The sequence below is a fragment of the Diplotaxodon limnothrissa genome, linkage group LG11 (assembly GCF_057381915.1).
Source record: "Diplotaxodon limnothrissa isolate DT_005_m linkage group LG11, D_limnothrissa_male_GT1.1, whole genome shotgun sequence".
In the NCBI taxonomy this organism is placed as follows: Eukaryota; Metazoa; Chordata; class Actinopteri; order Cichliformes; family Cichlidae; genus Diplotaxodon; species Diplotaxodon limnothrissa.
This window is the reverse complement of record NC_140606.1, coordinates 25,993,274-26,021,245: the sequence shown is the minus strand read 5'-3', so window position 1 is coordinate 26,021,245 and position 27,972 is coordinate 25,993,274. Positions and strand designations below refer to the sequence as shown.

Sequence of the window (27,972 nt, the reverse complement as noted above, 5' to 3'; positions counted from 1 at the left end):
TGATAAAAACAACAGGGTGGTAACCATAATAATAATATTCAATAATGGAAAACAACATAACAATAGACAGTAAGAAATTAAATTAATTTAAGATTGCCATCAACCTCAACACCATCCCATGTACCTAAAAAGCTGGGGAGCTATTGCGAGTTTGTATTACAGGAGACTTCCCATGAAGCAAATCTGTGGTGCAGTTAGGAATGTCAAGGTGCTGTTTGGGTTTGTGAGCACAAAGAGTTGATCCCCGACTGGGTCACCAGTCGGACCAGGCAAGAGTTTGAGAAGGACGGAAGAAGAGGTAACAGATCTGACTGACTGATACAAAAGTGACAGGAACACCCTCTCAGTGTCGAGGCATTCTGCAGTAGAGATGCACGCCACTATGCCCTGTTTAACACACACATGCATACAAGAAAACACACACACCTTCACTCTGCACACACATACAGATGAGGACATTAGAGTTAAATGACTTCTAAAAAAAACATACAAACAAAAATTTCACAATTTCCTAAAGGTGAAAACAAGCACAATAAAATCCCTTGAAGTCTGGAATAATCCAAAAGTTACCACAAAGCACCAGTATACTCCAAACATGCTGCTTTCCCTCCGGTCTAACCTTCTTCTGCTTCATTATACATATAGTTACACACACATGTTAGATCCTGCTGGAAGGACAGGTCAGTTCAGTGTTCAGGACAGAGGGGTTCAATCTGATTCCCAGTGGAGAAGAAAGACATCTGTATCTAGTCTGCCGCAAAGAAAGAGAACTGATTCTTACATTCGCTTCCGCCCTACATCTACAGTCCCAGTCTTTTCAAAATAAAGTCCAGCAGCACAGCTGATGCTCTTCTGAGTCCGGAGATGGGTTGTGGGTGCAGAGGAAGAAGTACTAACCTGACTGTGCTGTACATGGTGGCTGAGGGGGAAGAATTCTGCTACATGGCGGTGAGGTGTGTGCGACTGGCCTCGTTTGGGGAGTGTGAAATGTGCGATGGGATTGGTCAGCGCGGCACCTGCATCTGCTGTGCGGTCTGTGATTGGTTCTGAGCGGTGACCTCGGGGCCCCGGCTGGCCAATCGGCTGAGGATATTCCTCTCGGACATTTGTAGCCGCACGGCCACGGGGGGTATCCTGGCGATGGTAGCTGGGAGACGGGTGACGTCGGCCTTCATGTCGCTCAGCAGTTCCTCGAGCTGTTTGAGAACTAGAAATGCAGCACAGAAATCGGCATAACAGGGGTGAGCAGCCAAATTTTGGTTTTTGGTTAAAATTAACAGTGTGGCATCCCAAAAAGCAGCAGAGGACAGAAAACAGTAAGGATGGGTTTGTAAAACTTTAACAGGAATCTTCCTGTTAAAAGGGAGTTTTTCCTTCCCACTCTCACCAAAGTGCTTGATCATAGGGGGTCGTATGATTGTTGGGTTTTTCTCCGTATGTATTATTGTAGGGTCTACCTTACAATATAAAGCGCCTTGAGGAGACTACTGTTGTGAATTGGCGCTGTATAAATAAAATGGAATTGAACTGAATTAAATATGGAGCACAAGAGTTACACAGTATCTCTCCTTCAGTACCATTTGTAACATTTCACCAACACTCATAAAATAATGACAAATATAAACCTTACACATTTCCCAGATTGAGCTCTGTGTGAAATCAAGCTTGGAGGCAAAAGTGTCTCATCTCGTTCCAGGCCCATTACAGATGCATTGAATCCATAGTTGTGAGTTTAAAAGGCTCTTTTTCCTGAATTTGAGACAGTTTACCTCTAGACACCTTTAAACAGTGTTAATGGACAGTGCTAATTTTTGTTTATGGCGGAAATGTCTGTTTATGTAAAGTGAAACAGAATACTGGTGATGAGTTAAAATATGATGGAATATAATGGAGTTTTTGGACAAATATTTACTAAAGATTGAAATGCATTACCTACACAGCCCTTTTCTCATTCAGAAAACGTACTGTGGTAACTGAAGTAACTGAAGCAGAACTTTTAAAGCATTGAAGAATATCCAATATGTCTGCCTTCAAAAATTTCCAATGCTCACTCCTTTGTTTTTAAACAACGTGTGTAGCTGAAGTTGTCTACTGTCAAACAACTCAAAACACCATGACCCTGACATGTAAAGGCAATTATTCTCATCGTTGTGCTGCAGTTTTTCAAAATAACATAGTCAGAGAATTGAAAAATATAGAAAAGGCATTTCAGAAAAGAGCATCAAAAGCAAAACACAAGAAAAAAAACATTACTTTCACCATTTCATCACCACTGGATTGTGAAAAAAAATAAATTCTTCATCATTCATTCACTATTCGAATGATCTTTAAACATTACTGTTTTCACTAAACTCACATGCTTTATCAGCTCCACAAGGTCTTTTTTTTAATAAATATAAAATATGTCACATTATTGTTTCATGCTATTTAATAAAAGTAGTCTTAGTGTTAAACAGCCCCTGGCCCAACGCCGGCACAGAGGGAGAAAACTACTGCTGCTATAACTGAGACACTTTTCATTAGAAGGATAATTACTGTGAGTTCACTGTTGTCTAGGCAGCTGCAATTACGCATGTCATTATGTGCATATACTGTCATTTTGGTGAAGAAGCACCTGCAAGCAGCTGACTCTGCAGTTACTTGGTAAAAGGAAACCATGTGCAGAATAATGTCCCTTGACAGTCCCACTGTTTTAATCACGAGACTTCTCAGTGTTGCAGATATAGATTTTAAGTCAGTGAGAACTTTCGCTTTACTTTTCTGATTTGTAACGTGTCTCACCTTTATGCAGCACTGCATTGGCAGGCTTGTTTCCAGACATTGACTCTTTGCTGAGATGCTGGTGGGACTCGGCGAGACACTCCACCTCACTGAAACGTGTGTTTAGGGCCATGGAGGGGTGAGCCGGGTCCTCTGTCATGTTCAGGTAGGCCGCCCTGCGCAGCTGCTCTTCGATCACGAGCGCCTGCTCGAGTAACTGTACAGGAAACGCAGGTGGACCAGACGTGCTCAGTGAGATATGACACGCAGACAAACATTCACACAGAGAACTCAAAGGATAACCGTGTACTCGTTTCACCTTGAACCTGCGGGCCAGAAACTTGTTCTTGATCTCTAGGAAGTTGCCTCTGCTCATCTCCCCTTTGAAGGGCTCATTGAGGATGGCAAACCTCACGTCGTTCTGCACATCCTGCCACCGAGCGTAGCCGTGTCTGAGAGACGCCAAAGTCAAGAATAACAACACAGGTGTGTCTGGATGGTCAATGCCATTTAGAACAGGGTAACAATTTGGGTGGAAAGACTTTAAACATGCATCACTGTCCTTCATTCAATTAATAGCAGAGCTATTTCCAGAAGATGAACGCCTCAAATCACACACTGGTTTCTGGACATCACCATGTAAGCTTTTTTTTGTTTTTTTTGTTTTTTTTAGACATAAGTGACTATAGTTGGACAATCCAGTGAAAGAAATCTATGCTAACTGTATGATCAAATAGAATAGTAGCACAGGTAAGTCATTTTATTTGTCAGATAATTTAACTAAAATGCTCCAAAAGGCATTAACAGCACAAACATGGAGAAGTCCAGTTCAGTTAAAGTTAGCTATCAGCTACAGAGTCTACACCGGCACACTTGTCATTTTAAGCAACTAAGCTCCTACATTTAAACCAAAAGAAAGCATTATGTGTTTCTGTAGCAGGCTGCAACTATGTAGCTCTAAAGACACTGACCAATTTTTGGCACTTGTGTATTGATTTTTCAGCTCTAGAGGCTGCTACTGGTCGAAACCACTCAAACCACTTCATAGAATTGATATCGAGATAAATCCAGGCACATCTTAATGGATCAATATTAGCTAAATCCTCTCTTTATTCAATTCTGTGGTCAGCCTGAAACGGCCTGCTGCTTAATGACAGCTGTGCTCTAATGTGATCAGTTCACTTAATATGAGTGTGAAATTTACAGTCTGTAAATGTGAAATGATATTTGGTCACCCTGTTTATAAACCTGCAACAACTTTATGCACCTATGAAGACTGAAGAACAGTGTGTTAAAGATATTGTCCGTCTGAAAGGATACTGTATGATGCCAGCAAGCAGCCAGTAGTCATGGCGGCGGTGCCAAATCTCAAAGGTCTTCTTGGTGACGGTAGCTGCTCTCTCCTCATTCTGCCACAGAGAGTGAAGCTCTGGAAAGCAAGACAGGAAGGTCAAAACAGGCAGAAACGAAACAGAAGAAAAGAGAAGAGAAAGAAGTGTGAACGGCTGCATGTGTGTCCACCTGTGAATCCTCCGTCAGCGATGTTGAACATGAACCTCTGCTTGGTGGCTTTCTTCTTCTCTTCACTGACATTAACCACAGGTGCAGCTGTTCCTCCGTCTTTGGCGTTCTCTCCATTCTGCAGTTTGCCAGACTCGTCTGGTTTCACACTGTCCTTCTCCTCTTTTTGTTCTAAAAATGAAAAAAATTCAAATTAAACATCTTAAAGCTGTGTGAACAAAATCCATGTGTAATAAAGGGCCCAGAATTCATCAGCTGAGGAGTTGAAATCTTGTATAGTATACATTTTAATGCGCAGCTCAAGCTTAAAAGGTCAAAAATAGCAGAGAAGGTTTGTTCCAGTGCTGTCATCTGTGCTTCAAATGTAAGACAGAGTGTAGGTGTTTGACTCAGAGCTAACCTTTTTTCTCCTCTGCAGCTTCCATTTTCTCATCTTTGCCTTCGTCAGCTAAAAGAAGAGAAATAAAGTTAAAGACTGAGAAGGTGAGAAAGAAACCAGAGAATACTGTACGTGGTTTAAGACAAGATAAGATGATATAAGATGGGGAAATTCACGTTATTACAGCTGCAAAACCAAGAGAGCAGGAAAAGTTAGATTCAGCATTACCTTTAACAATATATGTGTGCATATGGTTGTACCCACATATACACACACATATACATATGTATGTATGTATGTATGTATGTATGTATGTATGTATGTATGTATATATATATATACACACATACATACATATGTGTGTATATATAGCTCGGTCATTCTCCACCACCCTTGGGGGCATCTCCCATTTTGACCTCGGGACTTCCAGGTTATACTCGGCACAGATGTTCCTGTACACTATGCCGGCCACTTGGTTATGGCGTTCCATGTATGCCTTGCCTGCTAGCATCTTGCACCCTGCTGTTATGTGCTGGATTGTCTCTGGGGCATCTTTACACAGCCTGCACCTGGGGTCTTGCCTGGTGTGATAGACCCCAGCCTCTATGGATCTTGTACTCAGAGCTTGTTCTTGTGCTGCCATGATTAGTGCCTCTGTGCTGTCTTTCAGTCCAGCTTTGTCCAGCCACTGGTAGGATTTCTGGATATCAGCCACCTCCTCTATCTGCCGGTGGTACATACCGTGCAGGGGCCTGTCCTTCCATGATGGTTCCTCGTCTCCCTCCTCTTTCTTGGGTTTCTGCTGCCTGAGGTATTCACTGAGCACTCGGTCAGAAGGGACTGCTCTCACAGCTAGAGATTGACGAGGATATATATATACACACACACACACACATATATATACAAAACACCCAGCACGCCCCTGCGGGCGGTTTATCCTTCAAGCTCGGGTCCTCTACCAGAGGCCTGGGAGCTTGAGGGTCCTGCGCAGTATCTTAGCTGTTCCCAGGACTGCGCTCTTCTGGACAGAGATCTCCGATGTTATTCCCGGGATCTGCTGGAGCCACTCGCCTAGCTTGGGAGTCACCGCACCTAGTGCTCCGATTACCACGGGGACCACCGTTACCTTCACCCTCCACATCCTCTCCAGCTCTTCTCTGAGCCCTTGGTATTTCTCCAGCTTCTCGTGTTCCTTCTTCCTGATATTGCTGTCATTCGGAACCGCTACATCGATCACTACGGCCGTCTTCTTCTGTTTGTCTACCACCACTATGTCCGGTTGGTTAGCCACCACCATTTTGTCCGTCTGTATCTGGAAGTCCCACAGGATCTTAGCTCGGTCATTCTCCACCACCCTTGGGGGCATCTCCCATTTTGACCTCGGGACTTCCAGGTTATACTCGGCACAGATGTTCCTGTACACTATGCCGGCCACTTGGTTATGGCGTTCCATGTATGCCTTGCCTGCTAGCATCTTGCACCCTGCTGTTATGTGCTGGATTGTCTCTGGGGCATCTTTACACAGCCTGCACCTGGGGTCTTGCCTGGTGTGATAGACCCCAGCCTCTATGGATCTTGTGCTCAGAGCTTGTTCTTGTGCTGCCATGATTAGTGCCTCTGTGCTGTCTTTCAGTCCAGCTTTGTCCAGCCACTGGTAGGATTTCTGGATATCAGCCACCTCCTCTATCTGCCGGTGGTACATACCGTGCAGGGGCCTGTCCTTCCATGATGGTTCCTCGTCTCCCTCCTCTTTCTTGGGTTTCTGCTGCCTGAGGTATTCACTGAGCACTCGGTCAGTTGGGGCCATCTTCCCAATGTATTCTTGGATGTTCCTTGTCTCATCCTGGACTGTGGTGCTGACACTCACCAGTCCCCGGCCCCCTTCCTTCCGCTTAGCGTACAGCCTCAGGGTGCTGGACTTGGGGTGAAACCCTCCATGCATGGTCAGGAGCTTTCTTGTCTTTATGTCAGTGGCTTCTATCTCCTCCTTTGGCCAGCCTATTACCCCAGCAGGGTACCTGATCACGGGCAGGGCGTACGTGTTGATGGCCCGGATCTTGTTCTTACCATTCAGCTGACTCCTCAGGACTTGCCTGACCCTCTGCAGGTACTTGGTGGTTGCAGCCTTTCTAGCGGCCTCTTCATGGTTCCCATTTGCCTGCGGGATCCCCAGGTACTTGTAACTGTCCTCTATGTCTGCAATGTTGCCTTCTGGTAGTTCAATCCCCTCAGTTCTGACTACCTTCCCTCTCTTTGTTACCATCCGACTACACTTCTCCAGTCCGAACGACATTCCAATGTCATTGCTGTATAGCCTGGTAGTGTGGATCAGTGAATCGATGTCTCGTTCACTCTTGGCATACATATATATATACACACACACACATCTTTCAGCAGCAAAATGGGATCTTGCGTGGTGTAGTCGTTGAACGTTGATATCAGGACATAGAGTAAAGAAAGCATTGTGCAGTTTCATTGTAACTATTGCAGATTACGATATAATAGAACCAGTGTGTGCATATATGTATACACATGTGTATTTTTAAATGTGGTCTGCTGCTGTTCTTCACTGTCGAAGGAACAACCTCCTAAATCTCCCCTTCATACTTTGTAGGTGTGGCCAGCCTGTCACTGACGGAGCTGCTCAGTGCTTTCAGGGTGGTCTGCATGGGGTGGGAGGTGATCTCTAACAGGGACGACAGCTTAGCCACACCATTCTCCTGTGGCTCACTACCTCCACTGCTTTAAGAGGACATCACAGAACAGAGCTGGGGGTCTCGATCTGCTTGTTCAGTTTCTTTTTGTTACCAGCAGAGATACTGCTGCCCCAGCCCAATGCCATCAGTGTCATAAAAGGTCTTAAGGAGCTCCCCCTGCACTTCCAAAGACCTACGTATCTGCAGCAGACACATCCTGCTCTTTCCTTTTAATGGCATTTATGCTGTTAGTACATTCCCATTATTGATCACATGAACATCACCATCCATGTTTTCTATCAAGAGACGGTCACATGGAGAAGTAAGGTGGGATTTTTCCCTTTGCCCCATAACAGTGCACATTCTGCTCGGCTTATTTTTTATTGAAGTTCTTCATTAAGGCAATTTTTATGTTTCAGATTCACCTGACATCTAAGTGTAGTCTGTATACACCCATGAACATGTGAACATTCTGGATGTCCAATTTTTATTTTACCTTTATTTATACAGGTAAATCTCACGAGGTCTCATTTTCAAGAGCAACCTGTTTAATAGTAAACAACAAGGTACTGAGACAAAATGTCAATTCTGCAAAACATGGATCAAATCTTTTTCATTTTGTAACGTTATTTAAGTGGAGTGAGACTATGAAACTGACAATGGACCACAACTGAGACGAAGCTTAAAAGTGACCTCCAATGGTCCTGTACTGTCCCTTTAAATGTGAGTAAGCAGGACTTTCAAGAGAAAACCAGAATAAAAATGGATATTTTGTAGACTAAAAGGCCTTAAAAGCTTTTTGTACTGTTAAAAACAGATGTTACAATCATCGTGTGCCTCACCTCTAGACCTGCCCTCCACTAAATCAGTCTTGCTCTCTGAACCTTCACCCTTGATGTCGGCAGAAGCGTCCTTCTCCACAGACTTCTCCTCTTTCTCTTTGCTCAGGTCTTCAGCTTCTTTCTCTTTCCCTTCAACTCCATCTGTCTCCTTCTCTCTGTCCTCCTTCTCTGCAGCAGAGTCTGCTTCCTCTTTCTTGTCCAGAACGGGGGATTTTTCAGACTCATCTGGGATTTCAATAATCTAGGCAAGAGATGGACAAAATAAAAGGAGATATATCTTCAAACTGTGCAATAGCTGAAGTGAAAGCAGAAGTTGAGAGCAGAATTTACCTCTGGATCATCTGCCTTCTTAGCAGCTTTGCCATCCTCTCCCTCCTTCTTCGTGTCTTCCTTGTCCTCTGACTTAGACAAATCCTCTGAAAACAGAAAGCACATGATATTACAGATATGGGGGGAGTGCTTTAATCTGTTATGTATACAACTAATTAGGATTCCTATTTAACATTTAATCTTAACAAGTGTGTGTTTCTTGGCCTATAACTTATTCATTGTAGTCTTTCCAAATGCATCCACAAGAGGGAGCAAATCTGGAAAATCTCTGGGGGTCAAAACAAACCTGATTGAATAATTACTTCTGAGGGCAAAACACGAAAATATCTCTTACACATCAAACAGTTATTTCAGGGTTAGTTGAGTCTTAAACATAGAATTCACATTACATCTGGTTCAAAACTAAGGTGAAGTATGTGGTGATGAGGTTACAGCTCAGAGGAAATGACAATGTGTTTCATCGTCACGAGTGTCCCCTTCTTACAACATGTAGTCAGAGTGTCAGAAACCGAGTCTAATTATAATGCATGCATCGTGTACTGAGTCTAAAAAAATGTTAACATTTGTTTAAAAAGCTCAGTAGTGAGTGCAAATAGTGTGTGTGTTTACCCGGCACAGGAGTGTTGGGCTGTGTGTCTGCAGGAGTCCCTGTGGAAGGAGTCTTTGGGTCTTCTCCTGCAGCCAAAGCTGCGGCTCTTTTGTTTTCCTCCAACTCGGCCATCCAGGGCATCGACCACTGACCATTCACATGTTCAAACTCCTGCACCTGTTAAACAACATGTGACTCAATGATTAAGAGTTTGGATAATTTAGACCACATTCTCAAGCAGGGCGACACTATTTTTACCATTTCTACTGGAGCTGTTGAACCGTACCTTTTTCCGTATGAGTGACATCACACCGATGCGAGTGAGCACGTGCTGTCTTGACAGACCCTCCCGAGGGACGCCGTCAGCAAACGTCTCGGCTCCGTCGGCCCCCGGCTCACAAAGGTGACGCATGAACAGAGACACATAGGCCCTGCAAAGAAAGCATGACATACTGAATAAATTTGAGCCAGGTGTATTTTATATTGCAGAGAGACAACATGCTTAATTAGCTGAATGTAACTATCCTGCTAGTATTTAGTACTAAGAGACTTCACGTTCTAATGGCTCAGTTACCAGTTTTAACAATAATTACTTTAGACAGTTGGCCAATTTATAAAACTGTCATTAACGGAACAGCTTAAACCTTTAACTGTGTAGACAAGTTTACAAATTTGAGCAGATGATTGATACTAAAAATTAGGTTCATAACAAAAAAAAAAAAAAAAAAAAGCACTTTACCTTGATATTAGACTGCACCCATAACAGTAGGAAAATTATAAAAAACACCCATCAGACTCACTTGAATTCTTTCTCTGACTTTCCTCGTAGGTCTCTGACCAGCCACTGGTTAGTAAAGGCATCTTGGGGAGGCATCCCATAACGCATCACTGCATTTAAGAAAGCCTTCCTCTGCCGTGCGTTGAATCCCAGCACCTGACAGGTAAGAGGTCAAAATGTAAAAGAAAAGCTTAATAGAAAGACAACAGAAAGATGTGACTCCTCCACCACTGTGCAGTTAATTTTTTTCCCTTGCACATTCACTCTTGTCTCGTGGAAGGAACCAAAAACTCACCTCGATGTTCCCACCAACCCTGGCCAACAGTGGGGGTAGAGGCTTGTCCCGGTCGTTCCTCAGCCCTTTGCGGTTTGGCCTGCGGGCATTGGCTATGAGCAAAGAAGCACGGTTAGTTAGTCTGTCTGAAGGCCTGAAAGTCAGCGCCAACTCCACCGAAGCCATGAGGACGAAAAGTTGAACAGTAAATTTTGCATGATGCATGATCGTGTGTGCACTTATCATCCTAAACTTTCCACTTACGGCTCATTGGCTCACTCTGATCCTGCTGAAGCTGGCCCTCTCTCCACACTTTACAATAAACGTTTCTTGAAGCGCAACGCTTTCAGAAAATTTACTACTGAAAGCAATCTGGCAGTACACATCATTTAATAAAACTCCAGTTACAGTAAGAAAAATACAACTGGTATATAAATGCACACCTTATAGCACCTTTTAATTGGAAAAGAAATTTTTTACAACATGTTTATTAACGGATACAAATTTAATAAATAAAAGTGAACAGTTATATAAACAATTAATATAAACACAAACAATTTAATCTGCAAAGCAGATTAAAGGACTGGGAAACCATTGATCTTAATTTTCTTTCCCTGTTTCCTTCTCTTATGCTTTTTCCTTTCCTTTTTCTTTCTGCCTTGCTTTGCCTCTCTACGCTCAACGCAGATGATGCAGTCACATTTCCTTTTTCGGCAGTTGTTGTTGAGGTTGTCGAGGAGGATATCATAGCTCTCGTCTGAATCTGAATAAACATCTGCGGGGGTGTTGGAAGGATGTTAGTGAATTATGTATCTCAGATGTGGAAAGACTTCTTATCATCGGTTAATAATCTGAACAGGAACCTCCGCCTCCATGTCAGCTTGTTATGATCAATAACTTCACTCAACTCCATCTTTATGACTAATGCCAAACTCCTCAGAGCACAGACGTCCCAGTGTGAAAGATCTCCAACGGTTGTAACCAACTTACCTTCAGTCCGTTCATCAAAGTCCTCATCGCCCTCCTCTGAGGCCACCGAGTAATCGGACTGGTTATCAGACTGATCCTCCTGCCAGTCTAAAGAGACCACAGAGAAATGATGAGATGAGCGAGGAGAAAATACCAAAAAGGACAAAACTCTTCCCCACCAGGTCTGAATCTAACTGATCAACAACGAGATAAAAGTACACATACGAGTACACAATAAAAGTAACTCCTTTCAGAGGTTTAATCACAGGTTAGTAAGAGTTCAACCAGTAGGGGGAGTTACCGTGTTAAAACTGCATTTGAACTACTAGATTACTGCCACTGATTAGCTTTGACTGCTGCAATAAACAAAAAGAAAAGATCCTTCACTGATGTTGTTAATGTTTACACAGCTATATGCAAGTGAAAAGCCTACTGTGGCTCTAACAGCTTTGGTTTTTGGTTTATTTGGGGGCTGAGACAGGAAAAAAAAACATCATTAAAACAAAACTAGTTCAACTGCTTCTGTGTTTTGCAGTTTGAGGTTTGTTTCTTCAGAATTGTCACTCTCCCAAAATAAGGTCTTAAAATGTGAAGCAGAAGGGTTCGGGAGAGGACTGTAGCTTTGGTGATTTTATCAACAAATCCTAATACACGTTCATGTTATTGCTTTTCCTGGACCTCCAAAATCTACATGAATAGTATGGACTTTTTTTATATATATAATTAATATTAAAACTTAACATATTTGAACAGAACCTTGTTGAAAGCTGCACTTATTACAATTGCCATGGCTTGTTGTTTCCAGCTAATAATGTCCCTGTCTGTCATATATGATCTCTGACAATGGAGTTCACTGAATGGAATAATGTTTGAGAGCAAATAAGCACTGAATGAATGGAATACAGGCAACTGATAATTGATTTCCTCCTCTTATTAATGTTTGCATGTTTTTCTGCAAGTTTCAAGATGTAAAACTATAACATCAAGATTTTGCAGACCTGAGTCATGTGCATGATCTCCCCTTCCCCCTCTATGTCTACACTGCGTTTACACTCAGAAAAAAAGAAAAGAGGTCAGTTCAAAACCAGTGGAGGCCTGTTTTTCCCCACACAGGAAATTAATGATAAAGGTTGCAGAAAAAAGTTGACCCTATGAGCAGAATCTTCCTTCGATAGACTGCACTCCATCTCTCTTCTTATGAGAGCTGGGACAGGCTCCAGTCCAACTCCCAGGACCCTGCGGTTAAATTGGTCGGATGGATGAGGAGAATAAAAAGCAAACAGTCCGTGACAGATGCATTTTCTCATGTCTGTGCAATCAGACATCATACAGACTACACTCAGGAGCTGGCAGGTTAATCTCCACTTAATGGGCGATCACACACAGCTCAGCTGAGTGACGTCTAAGAAATGTTTATCAGCACATGAGTGAAAATGGCTGTTGTGTTGTTTGCTGTGCCCTATCGCACGCTCTGCCTGTGCATCCAGCCCAATCTGCTGCTGCCCCCTACTGTTTTAATGCTAAACCAACGGCTGTACTGCAATAATATTCCCTTTGTGCCATTTTCTAGTCCGAGCAAATTACATCTAGAAAAGGGGCCTTAACTACCTACAATGTGAGTCCGTCTATCCGCCTATTTTGTGTGAACGTATCTCCTAAAGGAAGGCGACACATTTCTGGCTTAGTGAGAGGCCTTATCCTTCTGAAAAAATCGATTTTAAACTGGTCTAAACATTTAAAAATAACATCAACTACCACATTTCTACACCCGCGCACAAACTAAAACAAAACTTCATGCCATAATCTCACTGTCGCTGCTACTATATTACCACCACATCAACACCACACAAACACAAATCCACCACTGGTACTGCACTCCACACACGCACAAGAAGAGGTTGCATTATATATTGTTCTGTACCCTGTCTTATACCTCGGTCCTCCTGGGAGCCATCATTGTAGTTGACTGGCTTTCGAGTTCTTTTGCCTTTGCCCAAATTGCGGGCGAGATCCTCCTGCTGTTGCTCGTAGTGGTGCCGAAGCAGCTTCTCCCAGTAGTCTGGATCAACACTTTCCTCCTGCTTGATCACCTCCCTTTCCACCTCCTCCTCCTTTAAAACATTTTTTTTTAATACAGTGCACATAAAGACTGTTTGTTCGTGCGTAGACTTGGAGTTTGACTACTAAAGATGCTCTAAAAATGACAAAAAACTAAAGCCCGATAGGTAAAGTGATATGCTCATATACGCACATTGTAGCCATGCTAATACTGTACCTCATCATCTTCATCTTTCACCACATACTGTGCCACTTTGAACGAGCTGAGGTATTCGTTCATGCTCTGGAGCTCAGTGTCGTCTGTGGCATCCTGGTTCCTGTCAAGCAAACGGTCAATTGCCTGATCATCGTAGTGGATCACACTGCTGTCATCCTCCTTGTTGTCCCCTGAAAGTAGAATAAGTGGAAAAAGAAGGAAGGATAGGAGGAAGAGAAATTTGAATTTAATGCTCAAAACATCTCTGGCATCCCAGTGGAGAAGTCATAATTCCACCTCTTTCTCTTTGCTTTTACACACAATGCAACTAGTGATGCGCAGAACCAGTCGACTGGATAATTAACCAATAAAACTTTGCTGCTTTCACTACTCTGCACCAGGGATAGTTGTTTAAACTAGTCATTCATATTTTTTTGTATAAGCCAATCAACCCCACTCCCCACCCCCATCTCTGACAGGAAGTTTTAAACAAGTACTGTGGAAAATAACAGATAAGAGACCTGCAAACCAGCAAAGTTCTGCACTATCTTGATCTAGAAAATGAAACAGCTGTGAGCTGAAGAGTAAACTGACATATAACCACTCAACTGGAGCAATGCATAAACCACATTCTGCACAGTGTGGACGCTATGGCCTAATTTAGATTTCTGTGGTGAATCTCTGTAGATTCTATGACTTAACCTACGCAAGTGGCCAATATTGATGCTGGTATATATGCTTGTGTGTGGAGTATTATGTGACAGTTACCTGTGGTCATGTCTCGGCTTCTTATATGCGGTGCCAGCCGGCAGAACTAAATAAAATGCTGTGACTTTTTCCCCTCCTCAGTCCTTGCTCTGTGTTGTGTCTGGTTTTTTTTCAAGGGCAAACATATTTAACTTTTTCCACTTCTTTGCACATTCCCATTACATCTAATCGGATAGTTTCAGCAATCCTCCAGGAATTTGCTGACATTTGTTAGTCCTTTTATCGATCCTATGATTATTATTCCTATTGAGGGGCTCATTGTTATTCTCTCACTGATCAATTTCAAAGCCGCAGTGAAAACATAGCTGTAGATGCACAGGAGTACTGAACAGGTACATCACATCAGGTGACTCTGTAGGCTTTCAGATGGCTTTGCAGATACAACATAACTATAGGATAGATTAACCAGACATACAGAGAAAGAGGCTCCCAGTGCTAAAATTAATATCAGCCCCACTCACCAAACTAAGCGGACAGTGTGTGTGTGTGTGTGTGTGTGTGTGTGTGTGTGTGCGCGCGCCATCTGTCAGAGGCTCAACACTGACTCACCATCTCCAATTTCATCTTTAAACAGTTCTTCAGTTCCAAACTTGAGGATGTCATCAAGCTCCTGCTTGGACATGGAGCCCATCTTAGATCCGAGGCCGGGTCGCACCACCAGGTGGGTGAGCATCATCTTCTTCTTTGCCACCTGGTGGAAGCAAGAAGGTGGAGGTCAAGCTACCAGTCAATATGTGATCATTGCAATTCAACACATTTGCTAAAGTGGTGTTAATTTTCACAGACCTGTGTTATCCTCTCCTCCACAGACGCTTTGGTAACAAAGCGATAAATCATCACTTTCCTGTTCTGGCCAATACGATGAGCTCTGCTGAAGGCCTGTGAAGCACACATGAAACACAGCATAATCACCCCTCAAAATAAACGCTCACACTGGCGCAGATGTGAGGTTAGTCATGTGGTTTGCATACCTGGATGTCATTGTGGGGATTCCAGTCGGAGTCATAGATAATAACAGTATCAGCAGAAGCGAGGTTAATGCCCAAACCACCAGCTCTGGTAGAGAGGAGGAAGGCAAACTGCTGAGCACCAGGAGCTGTTGAAAAAAGGAGCAAAATTAAAATTAGAAAAACAGACATGAACTCTGCTGTCCTGAGAGGCAAAACTGACAAATAGCTAAACACGCCTCACCATTAAAGCGATCAATGGCCTCCTGTCTCAAGTTGCCAGTGACTCCTCCATCAATCCTCTCATATTTGTAACCCTCGTTCTCCAGGAAGTCCTCTAGCAAGTCGAGCATTTTAGTCATCTGGGAGAAAACCAAAACCCTGTGGCCTCCTTCTTTCAGCCGTCTCATCATCTTCTGGAGCAGCATCAGTTTCCCTGAAGACTTGGTCAGGGCAGTGCCTTCATACATGCCATTTGGAAGTTTTGGCGCTTCCTGAAATTAAGGAAGTGATGTCTTAAACAAGTTTAAAAGAAACACGAAAAAACTAAATTAAACTAAATGTATAAAAAAACATACATTGGCAGCTGCTGGAAAGAGGTAGGGGTGGTTACAGCACTTTTTGAGGTCCATCACAACATTGAGCAGAGATACTTGATTTCCTCCTCCACGAGTGTTCAGGGCCTCAAAGTTACGTGTTAAAATGAACTTGTAGTATTTCCTGAAGTACAAAAAGAGAAGTAAAAGAAGCGTGAAAAAATAGACTGCAAAGATAAAACAAAGGAAAACATGAGCAGGATTAAAGCTTCAAGGGTGACATGTTATGCTCATGTTGCTGCAAATGGTTCTATATGAAGTTTGTATTATTCACAGTTGAAAATAATATTCATCTATCTTATACTGGGCATTGCTGCAAGCCCTCATTTTAACCTCTACATGAAACAAACAGTTTAAGCTTCCCTCCGAACCACCTTCTGACTGACTGCCGCTTGCAAACAGAAGACAGTTATGAATGTCGAGTTGAGCTTAGTGCCTAAGAGGAGACCATCTTATGATGTGTTCAAATCAAAAACCAAGCCTGTTGCACAATTCCATACAAGGTTTTATGCAAAGACTATGGATTGTTTCCACATTGCAAAGAATACATGTTACTGTCAATCTAATTGCAGCTATCAGTAGTATTTATTACATTTACTCCTTCTCCTCCAACTCATAGCAAATATTTGTGGGTTTCCAAAACCATCAGACAGAATCTGTGACCAGCACAAGGGGAAACTTTGCTTTGTCTTTTCTTTGACCACAACATTAGGAATATCCCCTTTCACTGTCGACAGCAGAAAAACTGTCTGAGCTGTTTGAAGTCTGAGCTTCAGGCTCACAGGTATAACTCTGCCATACTCTGGGCACATTATTTGAAACTATGGCATGTTTAATTCAATTAATTTTAATTTTATTTATATACTGCCAAATTAACAACTGTCACCTCAAGGTGCTTTATATTGTAAGGTAAAGACCCTACAACAATACAGAGAAAACTCCAACAATCAATGAGCCTTTATGAGCAAGCACTTGGCGACAGTGGGAAAGAAAAACTTCCTTTTTTCATTTTTCCAAACATATATTTGCAGCTACTGCAAAGTTTTTTATTGCTTACTTTTGCATGGAGCTCAGCTCCACTCGAACAATGAGCTCGGTCTTTGAAGGCATGTGTTTAAATACATCAGCCTTCAGCCTCCTGAGCATGTGTGGTCCCAGCATGTCATGGAGCTTCTTGATCTGGTCCTCTTTTGCGATGTCCGCAAACTCTTCCAGAAACCCTTCGAGATTACTGCATGAAAAAAAAAATTAAAAAGCCACATGAATCACAGTGGATGTCATCACTGTATCTGCAGTACAGCTACATCTGCTGTAGCCCTGCGCTGTGTGCAGGTACTGACTTGAATCTCTCTGGGGTTAAAAAGTTCAGCAAATGGAAGAGCTCCTCCAGGTTGTTCTGAAGTGGAGTGCCTGTAAGCAGCAGCTTGTGTTGCAGCGGGTAGTTGTTCAACACTCTGAAGAACTGAGAGAAAGACAGAAAACATACAGTACAAACCTGGGCACTGGAGCCAAGAAAATTACACCACTAAACTGTTATGTCCAGCATTGTGTGTCCAGTGATGAAGGGTCACCAACATACTTTGGTTTTTGTAAAAGAAAAAGAAAAGAAAAAAAGCCTTTGTTGTTACCTTGGACTGGTTGTTCTTCAGTCTGTGTGCCTCATCTACAACCAGACATGCCCATTCAATGGAGCCCAGCACAGCCTGGTCAATGGTGATCAATTCATAGGATGTCAGCAGAACATGGAACTTGACTGGTGAGTCTTTCTGTAATATGCAGAAAAAAGTGCTTTTTAGTTAAGCTGCAAAACTGGGAAATAAGTGGAAACGATTACAAATATTACAGCTGCAAGTGCTGCAACTAAAGCTGGCTCTGACTGGCTGATCCCAGAATGCCTACAATGCCCACAATGCCTTCCGAATCATGTGACAACCCCCTTGGCTTTTGTACTTGCACTTCGCTGTTCCACTTGAACAATGTATTGTTGTTGCAGTTAGCAATTAACCTATCGTTCACTCAAAAGGCGTGATGGGTGCTTCGACTTACGAAAAGTTTCGACTTACGAAAGACCCTCGGGAACGAATTAATTTCATAAGTCGGGGTTCCACTGTACTTCAAAGCCACTACACTCTGAAATAGCAGTTTGTTTGTTTTTACTTACCTTCATCTTGGACGCCTTTTTTCCTCCTCTGATGGCGTTTCCCTCAAAGGAGAACTCATTCTCTCTAATAACAGCCCTGCTGTCTTTATCCCCTATATAGGTGACCACATACATGTCAGGAGCCCACATCTCAAACTCCCTCTCCCAGTTAATGATGGTGGACAGAGGAGCGCTGACAAGGAAGGGGCCTTTGGAGTGACCCTGTACCAATGGAGAACAGAGTTAGAATACATTAACATGCAAAGATGATTCATAATTTAATATCAGATAAATTACACAACTGCATTTGTCTTGCCCTGCCTTTAGGATCGAGCTCCTTACTTGGAATTCATCCCCTTTAATGGGCAGAGTTACTGTGTGTCACATGTCTGCAACCCCAACCACTAACACTGACTGACAGGGGAGGGCAGACTGGACAAAACAGCGTCAGTTAGCATATACAAGTCTTACTAAAGATAAAACAGTACAGCATTAGCCTTATAAATCAAATATTATCAGGTACTGTGTTGTACTTTTAACTGTTAAAACAAGCTTAATGCATTCATATTTATAAAATAAACAGCCCCTTACCTCCTTGTACAATGAGTAGAGGAAGACAGCTGTCTGAACGGTCTTGCCCAAACCCATCTCGTCAGCCAGGATTGTGTCAGTGGCTTGAGCCCAAGAAAACCTGAGCCAGTTCAAACCTTCCAGCTGGTAGGGATGCAGAGTTCCTCCTGTGCTGTCCAGATAGTCAGGCTGACGGTCAAACTTGATGGTGGGCTGGAAAGGAAAAAATAAAATTGCTGACCCGATCTGAGGAGCGAGCTTTTACACGGTCATCAATAATCCATCAGAATAAAGCAATTTAAGAAAAAGGTTGTATTTTGGTGCACGTACATCTACAACTGGATTAGCAGGCGGTCGCTCTGCCTTCTTCACTTTGACTGTCTTTTTCAGCTTCTTGCCAGGTCTGCCTTCCTCACCCATCATCAACTCTCTGATACACAGAGTAGGAAAAAAAAAAAGGTAAGACTGACTAATTTATTCACTGTTTTTTAATGTAAACAGGAAAAAAAAGACATCAAACTGCCACAAATATCTCTATATGGCACCTAATTTACGTCCTAGAAAAGGAGTAGAATTAATTTTACAATTATTTGATCTTACCCTACTTTAAGATATCAACAGTCCTTGCACAACCTGAGCAAACAGCTTCTGACACTTAGTACACTACTGCATACCTGTGATTCCAGTAAGTCTGTTTGTAGGGGTCATACTCTGGAATGTCCATGTCTTCACTCTCCCAGGTGGACTGATCATATGGCAGATCTCTCCACTTGATCAGGTAATGCACATTATTCTTTTTATCAACACTATCAGGATAAAACAGACAGAAGATATTCTGTTGTGATAAAATGGTATACCTAAATGCTTCTGTTAAAGTGTTTCTTTTACAAGGTGACATTATAAGACACTGGCTTCAAGATACTTCAATATGTGGAATCAATCCCTCTCATTCACTCTTCCTCTTATATTTCCTCTTACTACTCCAAACTTGGATACTTTGTCACCCTAACCCTTTATTGACAAAATAACCACAAAGAAACAACCAAACACCTAGTGACAAACATTCAGCATTACTCCTGCACAAGCATAAGCAACTGTGCACTGTGAATCGACACTGTGCACTGTGTTGTCATTGTGGTTTGTTATCACAAGTAGACAAAGGCCGTACACAGCATGAGAAAAAACAAATGAGAAAGGCATTGTGTTCTACTCTGAGTCCATGTTATGCATGCACATACAGTGGGGCAAAAAAGTATTTAGTCAGCCACCGATTGTGCAAGTTCCCCCACTTAAAATGATGACAGAGGTCAGTAATTTGCACCAGAGGTACACTTCAACTGTGAGAGACAGAATGTGAAAAAAAAATCCATGAATCCACATGGTAGGATTTGTAAAGAATTTATTCGTAAATCAGGGTGGAAAATAAGTATTTGGTCAATAACAAAAATACAACTCAATACTTTGTAACATAACCTTTGTTGGCAATAACAGAGGTCAAACATTTACTATAGGTCTTTACCAGGTTTGCACACACAGTAGCTGGTATTTTGGCCCATTCCTCCATGCAGATCTTCTCGAGAGCAGTGATGTTTTGGGGCTGTCGCCGAGCAACACGGACTTTCAACTCCCGCCACAGATTTTCTATGGGGTTGAGGTCTGGAGACTGGCTAGGCCACTCCAGGACTTTCAAATGCTTCTTACGGAGCCACTCCTTTGTTGCCCGGGCGGTGTGTTTTGGATCATTGTCATGTTGGAAGACCCAGCCTCGTTTCATCTTCAAAGTTCTCACTGATGGAAGGAGGTTTTGGCTCAAAATCTCACGATACATGGCCCCATTCATTCTGTCCTTAACACGGATCAGTCGTCCTGTCCCCTTGGCAGAAAAACAGCCCCATAGCATGATGTTTCCACCCCCATGCTTCACAGTAGGTATGGTGTTCTTGGGATGCAACTCAGTATTCTTCTTCCTCCAAACACGACGAGTTGAGTTTATACCAAAAAGTTCTACTTTGGTTTCATCTGACCACATGACATTCTCCCAATCCTCTGCTGTATCATCCATGTGCTCTCTGGCAAACTTCAGACGGGCCTGGACATGCACTGGCTTCAGCAGCGGAACACGTCTGGCACTGTGGGATTTGATTCCCTGCCGTTGTAGTGTGTTACTGATGGTGACCTTTGTTACTTTGGTCCCAGCTCTCTGCAGGTCATTCACCAGGTCCCCCCGTGTGGTTCTGGGATCTTTGCTCACCGTTCTCATGATCATTTTGACCCCACGGGATGAGATCTTGCGTGGAGCCCCAGATCGAGGGAGATTATCAGTGGTCTTATATGTCTTCCATTTTCTGATGGTTGCTCCCACAGTTGATTTTTTCACACCAAGCTGCTTGCCTATTGTAGATTCACTCTTCCCAGTCTGGTGCAGGTCTACAATACTTTTCCTGGTGTCCTTCGAAAGCTCTTTGGTCTTGGCCATGGCGGAGTTTGGAGTCTGACTGTTTGAGGCTGTGGACAGGTGTCTTTTATATAGATGATGAGTTCAAACAGGTGCCATTCATACAGGTAACGAGTGGGGGACAGAAAAGCTTCTTACAGAAGACGTTACAGGTCTGTGAGAGCCAGAGATTTTCCTTGTTTGAGGTGACCAAATACTTATTTTCCACCCTAATTTACGAATAAATTCTTTACAAATCCTACCATGTGGATTCATGGATTTTTTTTTCACATTCTGTCTCTCACAGTTGAAGTGTACCTCTGGTGCAAATTACTGACCTCTGTCATCATTTTAAGTGGGGGAACTTGCACAATCGGTGGCTGACTAAATACTTTTTTGCCCCACTGTATAGCACGAGAGCGGCTGTCGTCTTCACCTTATGTGCACAGTGATGCTGTATTTATAGAATAATGTTCATTAAACATTAATGTTTTACTTTGAACTGAACTCCTTCCTGACACTCCACACACACAAAGCATACAGAATACAAATGATATGCATGCATTAAAACAGCAATGCTAATTCAGTTTGAGGTCTCCACTCAGCAAACTGTATTTACTTTGTTAACTTACTTTTATTGTTTCTTGCTTCGAAACCTGCTTAGTGTTCTTGTTTCATTTGTATCCTACCTGTGGTTAAGGACGCGGTGGATCATCAGCCACTCCATCTTAACTCCATAGCGGCTAAACTCCTCCTCCATGTGGACAAAGAGTGGATCTTTGTTCTTCCTCTTCGTGCTTTTGTCATCGTCACCCTCGCCTCCAAAGTCAGCAGGCGGCGGTTCATCCATGTCAGTCTTCCTTTGGTAGTTGCGGAACATCACTTGGCAGTTCAGCTCCAACTGGGCGAGAGTAAACAAGGGGGTGTCATGTGCTGAGTATGTTACAAAAAGGAAAAAATAAAACCTCATTCTCATCTACAGGTGGATGCAATGGTAGTACCTGTAGCTCCTGCACCCAGGAGCAGTGCCAGTACGACATGTTGCACCACTTGACAAAGAACTCCCTCTCTCTACGGCCTGCCAGAGGTGGTGGGTCAGGAGCATCAGCAGGCAGATCAGCAGGCCGGGGTACGGGCATAGGGGCTGGTGCTTCTCCCCAGCGCCATGTTAAAACCTTCTGCACTTTTCCCTTCATCGGTGGACACTGTGAGAAAGTGTGGATGGCAGAGGAAATTGTTATCTAAAATGCTGCAGGTAAACTTATGCACATCAAGAGAAAAGGCTCTTTATCTCCAGTGCAACTTGGAATTTGTAATCCACATGCACGCCCACGTGAGCACGCGCAGTCTCGTATGCACCAGTGCTCAGTGCTCACCTTGCAGCGGGGGCAGATCCATTCTCCATTGGGGATCTCGGGGAGAGGAGGGTTGAGGCAGTGGATGTGGTAGGAGGAGGGGCAGGTGTCACAGCAAAGCAGCTCTCCCCCGTCCTTACACACACGGCAGAACTCAATGTGGTGGTCGTCTTCCTCCTCCATCCCTTCATCCCTCCTGTCGTCATCGTCCTCACCTTCGGCCTCGGACAGATCATCCCTGGCTTCCCACTGGATTCCCTCCTTCTCCTGGTGGCAGAATTACAGACAGAAGGAGGAGGTGTGCACGCGGGGGAAGAGGAAGGGGGGTTGGGGGGTGAGGGCAGACAGGCAGGGAAGGTATGCGGAACGAAGTGAAAGAAAAAAAGGGAGGGGTGTGTGTATGCGTGGGGGGGATTGAAGAGCGCCGAGGGGTGGGGAGGGAGGGTGGTGTGCATTGCGTGCGTGTGGAGCAGTCAGAGGAAGGGAGGGAGGCAGGCAGGGGAGGGCCGAGAAGAGGAAATGGAGGATGGGTGAGATGTGTGGTGGGGAGCAGGAGAGGATTGACGGGAACATGAGCAAAATGGTTGTTGGGGTGGGGGGAGAAAGGGACAAAGAGAAATGGAGAACACTACAGTCAACCCTGCTGCCAGTGCAACTTCCACACAAAATATTTTAACATCCATGTTTCATGCAATTTTTGCCCTCCTGATTCAAACTTTGAAAATCAGGCGCATTTGCTCTAACAGTCTGCCGTGCACATCTCTCAGAGGATTCAGGGTTCCAGTACTCACACAGTGCGGGCAGCTCCACTTGCCCTCAGGTGCCTTCTCCATGTCAGGGTCCAGACAGACCATGTGATAAGCCCTCGGACAGGTGTCACACAAAATGATCTCTCCTCCCTGCTGACACACCTCACAGTAATCCTGGTGGTCTGTCTCATAGCCGTCACCATCTTCTGTCTCGACTGAGAAAAGACAGAAAAGTAGCAGGAAAAAATAGGTATCAGCCTTCACTTCAGCCTTGACTTTGCTCTTGTTAAACAAGCCACCTACATTACACACATTTCTTTTCTTCATGGAAATGCTGATATAATATCACACTTTTATTTCAGTATGTTTCCAACCTTTTTTCTTTTTCTTTGCACTTTTGGGCTTCTTCTTAGGACGACTGCTGCGGCTGGAGCCATCTGACACTGAGAAGCTCCCATCATCAAAGTCGCTGTCAACATCAGGTTCGTCCTCATCGCTCTAATGAAGTCAACAAGCGAAGGGAAAAGATTGATATGAGTACCTTGTTTCATTTCATCACATCATCAGTATTTGGATCCCAGTGATTAAATATGCAGAAATAAAGTCACTGTGTGCCAATTTTAATAACTCACAGAGGAGCGCTTCCTCTTGCTGTTGAGGCCTCCAAGTTTAATTTTGAGTGGAGCCACCTTCTTAGGTTTTGGTTTCGGTGGAGGCTTAGATGTGGGCTTCGACCTCCTACGAGCATTGGGACCTCAAGAGAAGAGAAGATATAAATTTATTTAAAACAGCCAAAATCTTAATTCTGTATACACTTCATAAAGTCATAAACTCTGTCCTATTTTACCTTTGCCCTCTTTGGTCTTGGCCTTGCGGAGAGGAGGTGCTGGGGCTGCTGGGGGTGCAGTAGGCGCTGGAGCAGCAGCAGGAGTTGAAACAGGTGGAGTCAATGTAGCAGGAGCGGTATCTGCCCCGCTCTCTGTCCCTGCCACCACCATGTTCTCCACAGCTGTCGCCACATTGGCAGCTGCCAGGGCTGCATTAGCAGTGGCACAACCCTGCGGGGACACAAAAGCACACAGTGAGAACCTCTGCTCTCTAGAAGTGTATAGTATAACAGAAGAACAAAAGGCCTCAATATTTAATACCTTCAGAGGGTTGTTTGTACTGAATTCACGCCACTTGGCCATCATTAAAGTCATCATCTTGGACACAGCAATTTTGGGGTTCTTAGCTGCAATTAATGGCCTAAAAACACAAAGTGGGCAAAACTTTTATACTGTTACATAAATATTTATGCACAAATCTGTAGTCACAGAGTAGATGCAGACTTTACTGTCAAAGCCTAATAATGATGAGGGTGTCTTCACCTGACAAACTGACTGAAGGCCTTGTAGTTGGTGAGGGAGCTGTAGTCTTCCTGAGTAAAGACGTGGTCAATGTCTTTCATACCCCAGGCTTCCAGCAGCTGGGTGGAGCTTTTCGGCTGAGGTGGGAGGAGAGAGTCGAAAAGGACAACGAGGAAGGTTAATGTCACACGTCAGCCCTGCAGTAAGTAAACAAAGTCTGCATGAGGGCCTGAATTAAACTCTACCTGGCAATCATCGTCATCGTCCTCATCATCTTCTGGCTCTGGTTCTTTACGTTTGCTCTTTGAGCTGGACGAGCCTCCTTTCTCTGCCGCCGCACCTCCCTTCTTCTTGTCTTTGGCGGAGCTGGACCGTTTCTTCTTTTTCCTCCCTGGTGCATAATCACTTCCTTCACTCTCTGACCGCATACCTCCCTCATCAGCATCCCTCTCTGCTGCCTCCACTCCAAGCAGGTGCTCTGGGGAGCTGACTGGCAACTCCTGTAAGATAAAGAACCACACTGCTGGGTTTTATGTATAACACAGAAATTAGACGCTAAAATTACATCTTTCTTTGTCTTGTTTCTTGTAAAGGTCCTGGCACTCTATTAGGCTTGGGGAATGAAAAGACACTGGGCTGTCATTCACAGCGCTGCTATGGTCAACATATGACTCATCACTAATTTCAGAAGAAGCAAAAACAGTCAGTTGCTTCATCTATTGTTCAGTTGACACAGAACGGGTCTTTTTATTTATTTTTCAGCAAAAATGCTAAATATTTCCTGATTTTAATATTTGTTTTCCCCGTTTTATGTGAGTGGTAATTAAATATATATTGTAGACAATGTGTTTTAAATGCACTGACCTGGCCTATGGAAAATTATACATTTGCTAGTAATTGGTTCATTATACATTAATTGATTTGACCTCTTCTTCGTTCAGCTGCTCTCTTTAAGGGCCACTACAGTGGATCACCTGCCTCCATCTCACCCTATCCCTCCCTATTACCCTCCTCTGTCACAACAAACCCTCCTTTACTGCATCCATGAATCTTCTCTGAGGTCTTACTCTTTTTCTCCTGCCTGCCATCTCCATCTTTAACATCCTTTTCCCAATACATTCACTATCCCTCCTCTGCACTTATCCTAACCATTTCAGCCTTGCCTCTCTGACTCTGTCTCCACAACTGCTTAAATTTATAATAAAAGTGCTACACCCTTATTTCAGGGTATTTGGGTCTTGGTTTCCCATCTCATGAAATCACTGTTTGCAACACATCCACCTATAGTTAAGTTGATTTTGTTTAGATTTTTACTTGTTCAGCTCCTGTATGTTAATTAATTTTCCTATTAAAACTTAAATCCTTTCTTTGAGTGCCTTATTTAGCTATTTTGTTTTCCATATTGCATTTTACCAAGCGATTATACTTTACTACTTTATTTAAACCTAGGCTGCACTTTCCTATTGAATCTTGTCAACTTTTTCCAAATAAAATCGACACTATTTTGTATTAAATACACCCTACATCCATGCAGGTTTTTTCACAACTTCGCAGAAAGAATTACTTTTGGTTGTTTTATGCATGTGCAGTAAAATCAAGAGCAGAACAGCATCTGTTGTGCTGACAGAAATGTTTACAGAGACAAATCTGTCACAATCTTTAAAAAAATGAAAAGAAAAGAGGATTCCCTCAGTCACAGGCTTAAACTTTGTGCAACTCACCTCTCGGATCGGTCTCTGCCGCTTGCTGCTCCTATTCTCTCGGCTGCTCTTCTTGGCTTTCTTCTTCTTCTTGGACTTTGGTACCTCTTCTACGTCAGACACAGCATCCTCCGGCTCGTCCTCATCTGCCGGCGACACGCTTTCATTAGAGACACAGTGCATGCACACGCACACACACACACACACACACACACGGACAGGAGCACCACCGCTGCAGGCCGAAGGGAGAAAACAGGAGACCGCGCACTGGCACACGTCCGTGCACGCACGCAGACACACACAAGGCGAAAGCCACAAAAGCGCAGGTTGAAACTTGTCCGTTTTCTGTGTTTGAAACTTTGACAGCTCACGCCCACGCTCGCGGAGGGACCCGCGAAAGAAGAAGGGGGCCGAAGAGGAAAAGGAGAAACTCTAAACACTTGCTTGCCAAGTTAGCTAACTAATCTATCATGGCGAGTGACGGACGGCCCGGGCAGACTACTCACGGCTAGCTGAAGCTAACATTAGCATCGCGTTGAGGGCGAGCTCAAGTTACGGAGATGGACCTTCTTCTTCGGAGGCTAAAAAAAATAAATAAATAACAGGCGAGCTTACCGTGAATTAGTGAGTGCTCGTCCGCGGTCCCAAAGTCTTCCCTCTCATCCTCGCTGCACGACATTTTCCCCTGCGTTTTAATTTTATTTCTTGCTGGTCGAATTAATCCCTCCTAAACCTTGCTCCTCGGTCGGCGAGGGAGGAGGGAAAATGACGTGGGACTGGTGGAGAATGAACCGGGGGTGTCCAGGAAGGGAGGGGGTAGTGGTGGTGGTGGTGGGTGCTGGAGAGAAAAATATATATAATAATAATAGCAATAAATGGCATCGGAGGGTAGCTAAGCCTTGCCCGTTTCCTATTATTTACACAGCATCTAATTGTCCACCTGCCTGCTCAAACAAGTTGGATAACTTCATTATCTGTGACATTTATCGGCTGTTGATTTCCAGGTATATTTTTACAATGAACTTCAGCGTGGCATCCGTGGTCACTTCAAATGCACACCGTGAAATCGGACTGTTGAGTTAAAGCGTTGTATGAGAGCAAAGTTGAAGCATTACGAAGCCAATCTCCTAACATTAGAAACTTACAGTAGTGTGCTTGTAGTCCCGGCTCGAGGTGTGCTCTCCCCCCCTCCCCTCTTCCTCTCTCTCTGTCGGTGCGAGAATTGCCACAAATCAGCCTGTTTGTGTGGCAAGGTTCATTCATTAAGCCCGACTAAACGGGTGATGAGGGAAATTCAAAAAACGAGCCGTCAACGACCCCAAAACACGCTGCTCCGTCCCCCTCTTCGCTCTCTCCCCAGCCCTTACAGGCAGCGCTTAGCTAACATCCTCACAAACACACAAAGGGGGCAGACATCCCATAATAATCTCCCCCCCCCTCCCACACTCACAGAGGACTCTGCATAGTTACCTCGCAACGGACAGACCATAATACTCAAGCCTGTCCCCACCCCCCACCCCTCCACCACCACGCGCGCGCCTGCACGCACACTTCCACACGCACCATGCTCACTGCATGCACTCACACTCCTTCCCCTCTCCACTGGCAGTCCCAGCCCCCTTAGCAACCCCGTTGTCATGGTGACACCCCCCCCCCACTCCCTGACAGACCATAATACTCAAGCAGTAGCAGTATACATCCCATAATATACAACTCCTAAAAAGACAAGAAAGAGAACAAAAAAACACTATTGAGCTGGGTCTCCAGGGGAGCGCAAGTCCAATGGTGACAGACCATAATACTCACAGAGCATCCACCTGGTAGTGAGCAGGACTACAAGAAGAAGTCATTTAGCCTTCACTCTTTCCTTTGGATCCATACAGGTAGGCAGCATGCCGACTGTGTTCGGGTCAAACAGGCCTGCTGAGCAGGAAGTGCTGCAGATCTCTGGGCCCCCTGTTCCTGTGGTATC

At 43.9% G+C, this 27,972-nt stretch overlaps 1 protein-coding gene across 1 annotated transcript; it reads right to left on the bottom strand.

The window, feature by feature from the left end:
- Window positions 1–2: 2 nt before the first annotated feature.
- Window positions 3–27,284, bottom strand: chd4b (chromodomain helicase DNA binding protein 4b). Its single transcript, XM_085366452.1, has 40 exons — window positions 27,146–27,284; window positions 26,616–26,838; window positions 26,022–26,146; window positions 24,546–24,800; window positions 24,322–24,437; window positions 24,100–24,199; window positions 23,799–24,009; window positions 23,584–23,705; window positions 23,326–23,449; window positions 22,994–23,166; window positions 22,224–22,469; window positions 21,849–22,052; window positions 21,537–21,748; window positions 19,088–19,219; window positions 18,744–18,843; window positions 18,435–18,626; window positions 17,865–18,065; window positions 17,332–17,469; window positions 17,044–17,165; window positions 16,761–16,934; window positions 15,686–15,827; window positions 15,352–15,601; window positions 15,132–15,256; window positions 14,947–15,039; window positions 14,710–14,851; window positions 13,414–13,583; window positions 13,060–13,249; window positions 11,160–11,246; window positions 10,191–10,282; window positions 9,918–10,051; window positions 9,404–9,548; window positions 9,138–9,294; window positions 8,529–8,614; window positions 8,199–8,439; window positions 4,682–4,729; window positions 4,282–4,452; window positions 4,081–4,189; window positions 3,080–3,212; window positions 2,782–2,977; window positions 3–1,207 (listed from the first exon to the last, which is right to left on the bottom strand). The coding sequence occupies exons 2-40, from the start codon at window positions 26,677–26,679 to the stop codon at window positions 1,005–1,007; spliced, it is 5,925 nt and encodes a 1,974-aa protein (XP_085222578.1). The 5' UTR covers window positions 26,680–26,838; window positions 27,146–27,284; the 3' UTR covers window positions 3–1,004.
- Window positions 27,285–27,972: the final 688 nt, after the last annotated feature.